Genomic DNA, 14,405 nt, shown 5'->3' with positions numbered 1-14,405 from the left:
GATCAATACGGCTCAATAGTAAGGTTTACAAGGAAGAGGAAAGACAAGAGGTATCACAAAACAGGGTTTCTTGTTTGGAATCTTTAGACATAACAACATTAGACCAAATATATTGAATTGTTACAAATAAATAAATAAAAGTTGTATCCCAAACCAGAAAAGTTTTACAGCCTTTTCCAGTGCATCTCAAATTTTTCTAAGACAACAGCATTCCACAGACAAAAGCTTACAATTAATGTCTTTCCCAAGAAAAGAGTCAAATTATTTCAGTTGTCTTTAGTTTCCTATAATTTGCTATTTGGTTTATTTGTATATCTAATTAGTTTCTTCCAGTTATAGCAGTATGATTATCCTAAGTAAAATCAACTTGAACAATTCGTGTGGGCCTGGAGAAAGGCTGTAATTTTCTGTGTATATACAAAGACAGTTCAATATGGTATAAAGAACCTTTTCTTTCAGACTAAGGATTTGTTCTTTCCAAACTAGAAAAAAATTGTGCTATAGAAGTAATGGCCAATTCCCCATTCTTCTAAATTATCGTAATTCTAAAATATAAACATTTATTTTACTCCAGCCAAAAGACGACATGGGACATAAGCTCATGGGTCCCTCTCCTAGAATGCCCTCAGTTAGCTGTGTGACCTTAGGCAAGTCACTGTTTCTGTGGCTTTTAGATTCCTCAGATGTAAAATAAGAGTGTGGTGCTGGATGAACTTTCATGTTCCTGAATTATAAACCGTATATAAAAAATCACCTGGCAACTACTTACATATTATTTATAGATTTATCTTACTAATATCAGCCATAATTTATTTGAATTAAAATCTCCTTAGCTTAATGTAATTCTTAATTACCACTAAGAAAAATAACTGAGTATAAATATCACAAGTATATGAATTTCATAGTCTAAAATTTCTTAGCTGGCATCTAGCCTGAGAGAATATTCTAATTTGGCAGCTGCAGTTAAGACATAAGATCTAACTAATGTTAAGCAATATTCAGATTTAACATTTATTGAGCACCAACAATGTGCCGGACACACTGTGTGCCCAAACAGTGCTGGAGACTATGAAAATGAGTGAGAGGAAATCCTTGCCCTTGAGGTCTCATAGTCCAGGGAGCAGCGTGAAGATTTAGTGTATTACTCACATAATTCCTGGTGATATTAACCTCTTTTTTTGCACATGAGGAATCTGAGGCTCACTGATATAAAGTAATAACTGGCTGAAGCATTGGAATCTAGGCATGATTCTAAATCCATCCTTCCTCTTATTTTCCTCTTATTTCTCAGTGAGAACAAAAATGTATAAAGTAACAACACCGAAAAGAATAACAGCCCCCTACAGTCAGGCTGTATCAAACACATTAGTGTGTTTGATCCTCATAACTTTTTGGGACAGGCTAGGTGGGTGTTACACAATTCTACAAATAAGGAAACACTCAGTGCAATTTAAGTGACTTACCCAAGGTTACATGGCTGTTAAGTGGCAGAGCCAGTGTCTTTCAAATCAATTCCTGAAATTAATACAGTCCCTTGGATCAATCTTCAAAATCCAGCTGTGGCCAAGAATGAAAGTATACAGTATCAAACATTTCTCTTTCTTGGTTAAACAAAGTAATGGTTTTTTTTTTTTTGGCAGTGAAAAATTTCCTGATAATCTATGTGAAAAAGAAATTCAGAGGAATGTTCATGTAACCCACTTACGTGAGGCAAATTTATATAACTTATCTAACAAGTAGACTTCAGGATTTTGTGCAAGTCAGAAAGTACAGCTCTGGAAACTTCTCCCAATAATGGTGTACTTTGTTTTAGCTCAGACTTTATCGAAAGGACTAAAAATACTACTGGTTTTATTGATACCACTTTCTAACGAATAAGGAACAATAAATAGTATATTGTTATCTTAATCTTAACCAAAAATACAATCTAAGGGATGATTCTGCAAACTTCAAACAGTTCTACAAGCACAGGAGGCTGAATGGCAGCATGAAAAGATAGGACACAGCAGACTGACCTATACATCTTTTAATGCAGTTTCCCGCCCTGGTGCTACATTTCTTTGCTACTGTTTCTTTCACTAGCCAGAATGAATCTTTTAGATCAAAGACCGCTTATTCATTTCACCTAGAATGCAACTATCTTATCGATTACGGTTAAGTAAATAGTTCACTGCCAGGGTGGAGAGCATGTCTTTGGTCCTCCGAAGTTAATTTTAAACGAGTTAGTGAGGTAAAGGAATGAAGGGCCAAGCTTTCTCTTGTAATCAATATCGCAACCCATACACTGGGTCAGAGCGGAGGACCGGAGAAAGCACAAACTCAAGGTGATAAATCCAGTAATTGCCTGATAAGAGAGATGCACACTGATAGCAAATTACACCCCACTGCACTAACGAAAAAGATCGCCTCCAGGCTGGGATGGTGGCCTCGGCCGAATTAATCATCCAGGCCTTCCACACAAACCATTCACTCCCATGCCCCCAGGTCTTAAGAAGTAGGAGCTTTTCCCAGTGAGCTCGGGGATCTCGGGGGAGCTCATTTCATCTCAGAGGTTCGCAATAGGTGCAGGGGGCTGGGGCTGCTTTTCTGTACTCGCTTTTTCTACACGAAGCAGTGTGGCTCGAGGACGGGGGCGGTGGGGGTCGAGAAAAAGTAATCGAGAGAGGCGGTGAGGACGCCGTTCTCGGCTCCATCCCGACGGGCCCGGGCGGCTTCCCCTCTGCAGAGGGCAAGGGGGCAACGCCTCGGCGGGCCTGCCCGCGGACCGCGCTGGTGACAGGACGCGCGGCGCGGGGCTTCCCCCTCCCCGGGCGGTGGGCAAGGCCGGGGGCTCCGCGAGCCTTGCCGTGGGCGGCAGCGAGGACCGAAGCGGGACACGGAACTTGCGGCGTGTGGCGAGCTCCGGGCGGGCGCCGGCAGAGGCCCGAGGGAGGGCGCACATGGCCGGCGGCGGCGCTGCGGGCGGGCGGAGGGGCGGCCCCGGGGCGCGGTACCTGCGGTCGGGCGGCGGCTGCTGCGTCCGCGAGCCTCCGTGGGCCGGCCGGGCGCCTGGCCGTGCCCTCGCCCTCGTCCTCGCCCACCTCTCTCCCGGCTCTTTTCCCTCCTTTCCCCCGCTTTTCCCCTCCTCATCCGGAGCTCCAAAATGGCGGCGCCGGGCACGGATCACGTGAGCCACGGGCAGGTCAGGTGACCCGAGTGGCGGGCGGCGGGGGCGGGGCGAGGCTCAGGCCCCGCCCACGGGCATCCCGGGGCTCCGGGGCGAGGCTGGCCCGGACGAGGTAACCTGGCGGCTGACGGCAGTGGCCCGTCCTGGGCGGGGTTCGGGCGTGGTTGGCGGGCTCTCAACGCCTGCGCGGTGGCCTCTCGGTGGTCGTCTGGTGTCGAAGTCAGAGTATGATCACTTGCAGTCTCCCCACGTCGCCCAAATCTGCTTCATCACTCCATCCCCTCCCGAATTGGCTTTCAACAATGGCCACTGGCCTTCTTTTCAGCCCTGTGCTTCAGAATTTGTTACTGCTTTGGTTGGGCTACCCTTTTTGCGTTGTTCTTGGCTAAAATTTAGAAGTCCTTGCTGGATTCATGGCTGGACTTCAGATGTGTCTGGCGAGGGGCAGAGCTGGCCCTGGGAAATCTATTTGTTTGGGAGACTGAGAGTTTTCAGGGAAAGAACTCCTCCTAGGGATGGTGGGGCCTGACTTGGCAGCTTGTAACTACCTGTGTGGGTAACACAACCTCAGTCTTCTGAGGGCACCATAGTGTTTGTCATTTGGATCTGTTTCATGACATACACATAGGATTATAAGCAGCCTGTTTTGGTTCCCCTGCTAACAGAATAAAATCCAAAGGGAGTGAAGCATTTCACCTAACTTGACCAAGAGTGCTGGACAGTTTTAGTGTATTAGGAACTACACAGCAGGGCACTTGGGTCTAGACCCAGTAGATAGGCCACCAACAGTAGGAAAGGAGTAAAACTGAAGATTCTGGTCACAGTAAGGACTGGACCTGTTCATTGAGATACCTCTCAGCAATTCCGGCTATATTTAGAGGCCTTTGTAGCAGGCTGGGCTCTCAATTATTAAGTGGGGGAAAGTTGCAGCAAAAAACTTAAAGTTGCTGTTCAGACAGGTCAGTCATTCCCCTTACTGTATCTCAAGATACAAAATCACCTGAATTTGGTGGTTGGGAAACCAGTAAAGTTAGAATTCTGCCATTCCACAGAATCCTTTGCCAATTGGACCAAATAGCTAAGGAGAAGGAAAAATAAAGGGTTGAGGAATTTTGTTCAATAAAAGAAGTTGAACAGGAGACTAGCATGGAAGGGTGGAAGGAAAAAAATCAAGGCAAACCAGAAATACATGACAGGGAGAAAGAACAAACAATTAATGTGCAAATTTCTTTCCTTTCCTTGAGCTGCCGACACAAGCAATCCTTGTTTGGATCTGAAGAGAGGCTTTTCTTTAGAAATGTCTTACCTGTAATGTCCATGAATCTGAAAGTGGAGAAGCTATAATCTAGGGAAAATAAGGGAGTTCTAAAACCAATGAAAGAAGGTCAGTGTATCTTTGTCTGAAGTTCCTGTGGTCGTCTTTTCTGGTATTCACCAGCTATTTCTAGCACAAGGTTAGATGGAACTTCGGCCCTCTGCCTGGCTTGGAGGTGTGGCCTGTGACTGGTGTTGGCTAGTGAATTGTGTATGGGTGTGAGGGCTGCCCCTCCAGCCTGGCGCATTTAGTTCCCAGTGTAGTTCTCGCCAGAGCCCTCTTTCCTCGCTGGCTTGATGACTGGCAATGTTTGAAATGGTGGCCACCCTGTCAGCCTACATTTTAGAGTGACAATGAGGAGCTGAGCCCCCAGCTGACTCATGATGGATATGTAGGGTGAGGAAGTCACACAGGTTTTGGAGCTGTTTGTTACTGCAGCGTGCGTGACATAGCCACTGCTGACTGACTGACTGATACTCCCTCTCTGTACACCAAAGTTACTGAAAGAGGCAGAACCAATAGAAAGAAACCATTACAGGCAGATAGGAATGTTAATGAAAGAATTAGGACCTTCATTCCTGAAGACAGAGAATGTATAAGATACAAAATACAATAGAAAAACCAAGGCAATGTCAAAAAGCTAGGGGAGCAAAACCTCAGTATTTCTCTTTCATACACAAGAGCTCTCCAGAAAATTACAGTGAACATTTTTAAGTCAGAGGAAGGCAAAGACATCCAGATGTAGTTCCATTGAACTTGTGGATATCTCACTGAAACTCTTCTAAGCGCCTTCCACTTGCCATGGAATGTTATTCACCACGATTTAATTAACCAATCATAGTAAGATTTAGTGTTATAGATAGAAAACTTGCTTACTCGGTTATCTAGCGCCTACCTGATGGAACCTGACTGTCTCCAGATGAGAGATGACCCAGATAACTGCATCCCTATCTCCACGCATCTCATTATTCCACTTTGGGATCATTCATTAGTTGATGAGGTGAAAGGTCTTGCTTCTCCTACAAGTATCAGGGTCTGTATCTTCTAAAGTATCTCCTAAAGTGACCAGGGACTCTGATAATACAAGGTGCGTGCTTGACAGTTTAAACCAGAGCACTGTTTAAATTTCGGAAACTCTCAGGGAGGAAGACAGCACAGTGAGGAAGTTGCCAAGGTGATGGCTGGTTGTAAACTGAGTGAGACACTGAGCTAGGTGAAACTCGAGAAGACCAGCTTGTTCCCAGCCATGATACTTAGGAAGGACACTTTGTCTTTTGTGTAATAAGATTAGTTTCGATTTCTTTCAAAGGGATTAATCACATACGTCTTTGGCACAGCATAGAAAATCAGAGGAGACATGTTAACCTGTATTTCTTTTAGTTGTAATTTTAATCATGACCTTTAAAAAATATGCTTTGGATATACTGCCTCCAAAAAGGAAAGAATGTGGAAGAGCGAGAGGAGGCAGGGGGGCTCAAAGAGGGAAAAAAAAGGATGTGGTAGTGTAAGCTGAGAAGGTAAACACAAACATTTTCCCTGACCTTCTGTTTAGCTCCAGTGGGACTGCAAGCAGGTGGGCTCCATCCTTCTGACGTTTTCATCCTGCCTGTAAAACCAGCAGTTCAATTTATCCTTTTATTTTGAGCTTCAGATGTCTGGTATATGGAAGTATGGAGTTTAATTATAGGAGTCCTCTGGGTTCAAAATGGGACTTCATCATTAAGAATAATGGCAAGGCTTGATTTTATTAATGAATGAAAAGATTGCTTGATGTAAGTCAGAAGGAATGTAAGATTAAAGGACATGATATATTATTATATATACAGCTGTCAGTAATAAATTAACATTAGCTCTGGGTTCCTTACACTTTGCATCCTGAATATACACCTAGAAATACTTCATAATTATAGTTCAGGTCTCAAGAATCATCATAAATTATCCATCTGTCAGTCATTCTCTGCTAAAAGCCACAGACCTACATTATTTCAGCAGCACATCGACATCTACAATCTCTGGTGCTACGAGGCACACATATTAATTTACTTCTCATCGAGGACCTGGATGAACCAGAAGGATACATGACAACCGATGATGACTAGGAGGAACTGGAGAAAGAGCAGGGACACTGTTGCGAGAGTTGGGGTTTGCTGAAGCGAAGTCTTGCTTCACTATCAGCTCAGCTGTTTTGGGTCTGAGCCCATACTGGCTGAGAAGAGGCCCACGGAGGATCTCAGACTGTTGTAGCATCTAAAGCAGCCGTGGAGTTCAGGCTGTGATGGAATTCTGTATAGAATTCTCTTAGCTCCTAGGACTGTCTTGTCCCCAGGACCTGGGAGTGAGGACACAAATCAATAGTGGTGACATCTAGTGGCTTACCTGGAATGTGCAGTCAAGCCAAAGAGCCCTCCAGTGGACAGCAGGGCATTCGCCTTGTCCAGCTAACTCGGGCCTGACCCCGGGCCCTGGTATCAGTCTAAGAGTTTGATTGCTGGCAGAGATTGCCTGACTTCATGTTGGTTTATGGGTGGGGTCCAGGAAAGGCAGCGGCAGGCTGGGAGTGAGGCGGAGAGCAGCTGCTTGTGAGGCCGGCGGGAGGCCCCTCGCAGTCTGCTCTGCACGTGCCCCAGACTCATGCTGCAGCGAAGCAGGGCTCGGCGAGCTGCGCCGTGGAGCAGGATCTCCCTCCGCCAGGCTGTCTCTCGGCTTCAGCGCAGACTGGTGATCGGAACGCTCAAGCCATTTTCAGTCGTCTTTGTCAATAAAGTTAGTCTCTTCTCCACAAAGGGAATGAAAATGAGATTTCGAGGCCTCCAGAGGGCTGTCTCCTTTGGCCACTTTATCTGCCCAGGAGCCTCAGCTGAGTTGGGTGGCCGCTATTTGCTATGTGCAAACCCGGTTGACAGGTAATACCACCTGCTTCTGAATAAGACGGTGTGATTATAATAGGGTACTGTTAAATTCTTCTCCAAGAAGCAGTTTCCTTAACGCAGTGACCTTTGTTGATGAGAGGGGCAGAGGAGGAAAATGAAAAGAAGAAAGGGAAGAAGATGAAGGAAGACACTAAGGAAAAGGAACTGCTAATCAAACCAAGAGGACCCGGCTAAGGGGTAATCCTGTGACCTAAAAATGCGTCATTTGTTACTTTGACAGCTCCTCTTGCGGTGAGAGACTAGAAGCCCCTAGCATCATCACCAGCTGGCTGGGAGTTCTTCTTCTTGCTTCTTTAAGACATCAGTGACTGGATAACCATAGACAGCAAGTAGTCTACCCTCTGGGGGCCTCCAGCTCTGAGCTCCTCACGTACTGTGGCCGACCAAGCACGGGAACAGTGTTGCATCTTTGATCTGGTGGGCTGTTTCTTTCACTGAGAAAGAGACATGAGTGAAAGGGGAAGAAGAATTTGCATGTGGCACCCAGAGATAGTCTACACTGCAATTTTCATGCCCTTTCTGACCACGAAGCCAGAACTGCTCAGCAGAAGCTCCAGCAAGCCATAAGGCTGGGAGGGCCCAGCAGAAAGCTATTGTGAGGCAGAAGTGGCACATCCAGAATCAGGCCTAAGCAGGCTGCAGGGCACACATGAGGTTCAGGAGCAGCGGGCCAGGCTCCCACATCATCCACCCCTCCTGCACGAGCATCTCTCTCACCTCGTGCTTCTCTGACTAGCTGATGGGAGGGGGAAAGCCTGAGCTAAGTTAACGGGTGGATAAGCTTGGTGTGTGTAAGAAAATGGACCGACATGAATGAAGGTGTGAGGTGAGGCTAGACACAGGGCATCTGTCTGGCCAAAGGGCTTGAGAGGGGAGCAGGGAGAGCTTCGGCCAGAATGGTGAGCTGGGGCTGGCCCAGGCAGCCACAGGCAGCAAGCATCTGCTGAGAGCCTTCCCATCAGGGCCCTGCGCAGGGCCTCTGCTCGTCTTATTCACGCGTCTTTGTGGACTTAGCTCTGTGGTCATTGACTGCGTATGTAATCCCTGCCGCAGCATCTGTCTACCCTGGTGGGGAGCAAACTCCAAGAGCCAAGGGAGCTTGTCAGTCTTGTTCATCCAACAAGAATAGGGCCTCGAATAGGGCCCAGAGTGTAGCTACACTGTGTAAACGCTCATTGATTGAATGAAAAAGCGGTTTTGTTCAGCAGACACACTCGTAGGCATGGGCTTTATTTGAGGAGCTGCTCGAAAGCAGTCTTTTGGGAAGATCAGGCTTCAGATTGAGAGCTGGGGCCTTGGGAGAGATGAAGATGGTGTCCAGTTAGGGACCTGGACTGGGTTTCACCCTGAGCTTCAAAACCTGTTAGCACTCACTACCTGTGTGATCTAAGGCAAGTTACCTAACCTCTCTGCCTGTGTTACTTCATCTGTAAAATGGGGATAGTGAAACCTATCTTATAGGGCTGTTGGAAAGTTTAAAGGATGTAATATGTATGAAGCACCGATGTGCCTAACTCATAGTAGATGATCAATAAACCGTAAGTATCATTGTTGCAAAGGTTCAGACTGGAATGATACGAGATGGAAAGAAGAGATGGAGATGGCAGACACTGTGAACAAAGAACACGTAGCGTTAGAAGCAAATTGGAACTAAGGTGTGAAGTGGAGGGCCAGCGAGCCCCTCTGTCCTTTTAGTGTGCCCTTGGTGGGAGGCACAGACAGCTCTGGGCTGCAGTGCCAGTGACAGAGGCAAGCACAGAAGTCAGAGGACACATGGAGAAGAAGAGGCCAGAACCATCCAGCTACTCTGAAATCAGCTCCTCTGTCGTGGAATTTGATGTGAGCAGATGACTACGTGGGTTTTCAGCCTATTTTTCCTAAATGCGGATTTTGTTGGCAGCTGAATGCGTGCTAACACCCTGAGATTTCGTTGCATTTGGTTAAGTCCAGAAGACTGTGGACTTGGCTTTGAAAAATTGAAAGTGAATTGAATTTGCATTATTTAAGTGGCTTATTCAGATTAACACTGCTATCTCTTCAGATTTAAAATTTCAAAGACTCAAGATTTGATATTTCAGCAGCAACAATGACATCTAGGGGTTGGTTTTTACAGGTTTAATCTTAGATATATATCCTCTACATTTTGAGAAACAGGGATGCTAACACATTGATTCAATCCAAAATGTCTGGACCGTGTGAACTTGGTTGGTGGCCAGGGCAATGCTGATGGATCAAAGAAAGGAAAAAGCTGGAAGTGGCTTCTGCTGTCAGCTAAGAAAGCTACTTTCCTTCTAAAATTGCAACACCTCTCAGTTTGCTGAAAATATACCTTTTCCCCTTGACCTTTTAACCACAGATGTGCCATCCGTCTCGGCTCTCCTGCTTGATCCTCTACCACTCTGCCTGCGGATGACAGAGCTGCCTTCCCTGTGTGGACAGGGGCTGGGACTACAGGTTCTAGCTCCTTCCAGTTTTTTCCACTCTTTGATGATCCAGTGGAAGGAGTCTTTGACAGTTCACCTCATCTCTACCATATATTTTTACCAGATTCTCTTAAATGGATCATTCTCTTGACTTTACGGCCTTGACTGTCAAACTCAGAGGCAGACTTTGGTGTGTCGTCAGTCATTCAGTCAGTCAACTAAAAGTGTTGATTGAGCACCTTCTGGGAACAGTCTTTTTTGTTGTTGTTGAGGAAGATTGGCCCTTAGCTAACATCTGTTGCCAGTGTTCCTCTTTTTTCTGCCTGAGGAAGGTGGTCCCTGAGCTAACATCTGTGCCAGTCTTCCTCTGTTTTGTATGCAGGATGCCACCACAGCATGGCTTGATGAGCGGTGGTGGTATGTAAGTCTACACCTGGGATCCGAACCCACAAAGCCTGGGCTGCTGAAGCGGAGTGTGCAAACTTAACCACTATGCCACTGGGTCAGCCCCTGGGAACAGTCTTTGTGTATGTGTGTGTGTGTGTGTATATGTCCCACCAGGATCAAGTGGGAATGAGAGGGAACAGGAAGGCAATAGACATGGGTTAAGCCTGGGAAAAACATCGTTTATTTAGAGAACACCAAGCATACATGTCAATAGGAAATAAATTATACATGAAAACATCTATGAACATACTGGAAAAATTCACAAATATTCAGATGATGCTTAAGGTTCCTCTCAGCATGAATATTCTGTGATTTTTGTGCAGATTAAAATTAGTACCCTGTTATACTGATGCATAATAATGTTGGTGTCAGCACAAGAATTATAGATTTTTTAATATTCTGGTGAGAGCCACGCAAACCTGTGTCCGTGGGTGGGTGTGAATTGACCCTCGGTGATTTCAGGCTGTGAGGGGTTTTCCGGTCTGCAGAACCGTACAGAGTGAGCTGAGGCTGTTGAGACAGGGCCCATCAGCGGCACTGTGGTGCATGCCCTGATATGTAGCTTTCTGATTAAGATCGACCAGGAAATCCTCTTTGTTCCACCCCTCGCTGTTGACCTTTCCTTTTCTCTCTTCAGTGTGTTTCCTGCTTTAGCCAGTAGAGTGTACAGAACTATTGCATCACCAGGCTGTCAGTTTCACCTTCTGAATAGTCCTTGAATTTTTCCCTTTCTGATGGTGACTAAAAGTCTCCCGTGGCTTCTACTGAAGATCCAGACCTTTATCCAGCCTTCGAGGTCCAGCCTGATGTCCCTGGCTGCTGCCCCTGCCTCAGCCCCATTATACCTGCCCATCCTCAGATGTGCTTTTCGGTTTCCCAGATGCAGCAGGCCTGGTGTCCTCTCCTCCTCTCCCCGCTTCCCTTCACATGCTTCTCTCTTACTCTTCCCCAGGGCTCAGCAAAGAGCCGTTTTGTCAGGGAAGCCTTCCCTGACCTCTGTGATCAGATCAAATCCTTTGCCTTTTGGTCACAAGACACCTTTGGTCACAGGTCTTGCCATAGCTATGGTTTATCTATGCAGTTATTGCATCAGTGTCAACCCCCGTCCATAAATGGCAGAGTCCGTGAGGTCAGGCACCATGTCATGTCGGCATAGGGCCTGGCAGTAGTAGAAGCTAATGAAGAAACCAACAATGAGTGAATGAATGAATGAATGAATGAATGAATGGTGAATATAGTGGAATTTGTCTTAGGTGACTAAGATTCTTACAGTGCTTCAGGTTCACCAACCCAATGTCTAATCACTCTGTGTCTTAGTCTGTTCAGGCTGCTATAACGTAAAACCATAGACTGGGCAGCTTATAAACAACAGAAATTTCTCTCTCATGGTTCTGGAGTCTGGGAGATCCAAGATCAAGGCTCTGGCAGATATGATGTCTGGTAGGGGCCTGCTTCCTGGTTCATACATGGCTGTCTTCTTGCTGCGTCCTCACGTGGAAGAAGGGGCGAGAGAGCTCTCCGGGGTCGCTTTTGTAAGGTCACCAATGCCATTCATGACGGTTCCACCTTCATACCCTAGGCACCCCCCACCTCCAAATACCTCATAAGGGGGATAGGTGTCAACCTATGAATTCTGGGGAGACACAACATTGTCTGTAGCACTCCATTTGATTTTGTAAAATAGAGAAGTAGGTCATAGACAGTATGCATTAAATTTATGTGGGTTCTAGGACCCACTCAGGAAATTTTGATTTAAATTTCTACTTAACATTACTGGGTCTCAATGTTGAGTGTAGGAAATTTCAGTTACTTGAGTAGTCCCATTAGTCAGTGGCCTTCCTGCATCTTGACTCTGAAGTGATGCAGACTAAGGGGCACCTGCTGTGGCCACTTCTGCAGCAGTGGAGAAGTCCATCTATGTTAGTTGGAGGTCCTTGTCATCAAACCCAGGCGGAGTCTAAGAATCAGGATCGCATTCTCGCAGCTCTGGGGAGGAATGGCATTCCACTTTCTCATGGAAAGAGTCTTCTACAAATCATTTGCCTCACCATCTTCAGGTTAATTTCTTGATGTTTTATCAATAGGGGAGAGATGACATCTCAATTTGGAGCAAAGATTTGTAATTTGAAATCTACTTTGAAAGAAAAAATAGGAGTAAACTCAAGGGGATATAGTGTTAGTGCCCAAAGATCACTCTGAAGGTATTTTTCGAGTTGTTTGATATTTATCCTGGATTTCAAACTCAAGAGAAATAGCATAGCATAGAGATTGAGAGCACAGGTTCGAGCCGGACTGCCTGGCTCTATTTCCTGGGTCCGGCACTTACCATCTGTGCAATTTTGGGCACGTGACTTTACCTCTCTGTGTCACAATTCCTCACCTTTAACATGCAGAGAATAACATTCCAGGCCTCATGGTCCTATCATGTGGGTTTTATGAATGAATACCCTGGAGAGTGCTTCAAACAGTGCCCCCATAGGAAACACTATTTCAGTGTTAGCTATTACAGTCACGTGCCACATAATGACGTTTGGTCAACAATGGACCACATATACAATGGTGGTTCCATCAGATTAGTACTGTACAGCCTAGGTGTGTAGTAGGCTATACCAACTAGGCTTGTGTAAGTACACTGTATGATGTTCACACAACGACGAAATCACCTAACAACGCATTTCTCAGAATGTGTCCCTGTGGTTAAGCAATGCATGGCTGTGTTGTCCCTTGAAGAGTGGTGGGAGATGCCTATCCCGATGCATGGATAGGATTTGCGGTTCGCAGCCTCCCTCATGCACTTGTTTATGTTTTAGGGCACCTAAGCTGTGCATGGTGCTGCATAGGGTGCCTTGGGGAGCATCCCTGCCTTTGGGGAGGTATGATCTAGTTGGAGAGAGAAGGACCCTTTAAGCACAGTGCAGAATGTACTGAATCATTCATTCAGTCAACAGAGATTTCCTGAGGATCTACTGTGTACCAGGGGCTGTGCTAGACACTAGGAATACGATGGTGGAAAGGGCGGACCAAATCTTTACCCTCGCGGACTTTAGAATCTAGTGAAGGAGATAGAAATGAACAGGTAAACAGGCAGACCAATGAATCACATGCTCGCAGTGCTGGGAAGAAACAGGAGCACAGCGAGAGGGCAGAAGGTATGGGGGAGGTGAGGGTCAGTCACTGTGTTAGAGAAATGGGGTGATCAGGGGAGCCTCCCTGAAGAAGACCGGAAGAAGTAGATCTTTTCAGGCTTGTGGACCACAAGGTGAACAGCCTGGGCTGAACTACACCAAGCGTGGGAAGGCCTCGAAGTGACCCTGAGAATCTTGAAGAAAATGACCCGTGACAACTGGCAGAGTGAAGGAGGGAATGTCCCACCACTCTGTTGGTGGGACCCAGAGAAGGGTCTGCTCGTTCTTCCCTCGCTTTTGTGCAGGGCATTGTGGGCGCTGCGCGAGGTTCCTGCAGCTTGTCCCCAGCACCCAGTACTGGCCATTGTCTGCAGCTGGTGCCACATCAAGCTCAACCCCTCTCCTCTCCCTCTCAGTATTGGGAAACTGAAGCAGGTGCAGTGACGCCAGCCGAGAGCCCCAGAGCAAATGGGATTTTAAAGTTGTTAGGGCATTTTGGCATCCAGTTCCCCGAGATGAACAAAGTGTCTTGTCTGGTAATTGCAATTAATGGCTCTGCTATTCAAGCATATCCGTCAATAAATCTCCTCTAATAACCGATTGGGCACAGTCGTTGCCATAGTTATGTCTCTAAATTGAGCCCAGGGTACTTGGCCATGACACTGACCTTACTGGGGTCAGGCCTGCTTCCTGACTCTATGACTCCATATCCCAGGAATTAAAGTTACCCTCCCTATGACTGGCTTTGAGCCAGCTCAAAGACAAGCTCAGCCCCTTGCCTTAACTGCCTGGAGATTTCCTGTAAATCTCTTAAATGCTGAAGAAAAATCTTCGAAACCTCGTAACGTCAACAGTTGTAGTAATGAATCCTGTCCCATCTACTTTTGTGAAATGCTGGGGTGTAGTCAGCAGGGAGACCCCACATCAGACTGGCAGTCCCCAGTGTCGTGCACAGCAGGCCTCCCCTCAGAGTCCCTGACTGATGAGGTCAGTGCCTCA

The 14,405-nt window shown here is 46.4% G+C and overlaps 1 protein-coding gene across 28 annotated transcripts in view; it reads right to left on the bottom strand.

Annotated features, from left to right (window-relative positions):
* Positions 1 to 3,320, bottom strand: part of ZNF507 (zinc finger protein 507) — a 49,951-nt gene extending 46,631 nt beyond the window's left edge. For 14 of the 28 annotated variants that reach the window (XR_011421770.1, XR_011421761.1, XR_011421764.1 and 11 more), the window contains exons 1-2: positions 2,994 to 3,320; positions 1,464 to 1,557 (exon numbers count right to left, since the gene is read on the bottom strand). Coding sequence is in view for 1 of the 28 variants with exons in the window: in XM_023649367.2 (XP_023505135.2) it covers positions 2,994 to 3,129 (136 nt within the window). In the remaining 27 variants the exon portion in view is untranslated. 28 annotated transcript variants of the gene reach the window in all.
* Between the last annotated feature and the right edge of the window lie 11,085 nt (positions 3,321 to 14,405).

Source organism: Equus caballus, chromosome 10 (genome assembly GCF_041296265.1).
Source record: "Equus caballus isolate H_3958 breed thoroughbred chromosome 10, TB-T2T, whole genome shotgun sequence".
NCBI classification, from domain to species: domain Eukaryota; kingdom Metazoa; phylum Chordata; class Mammalia; order Perissodactyla; family Equidae; genus Equus; species Equus caballus.
This window is presented reverse-complemented; position numbering and strand designations above follow the sequence as displayed.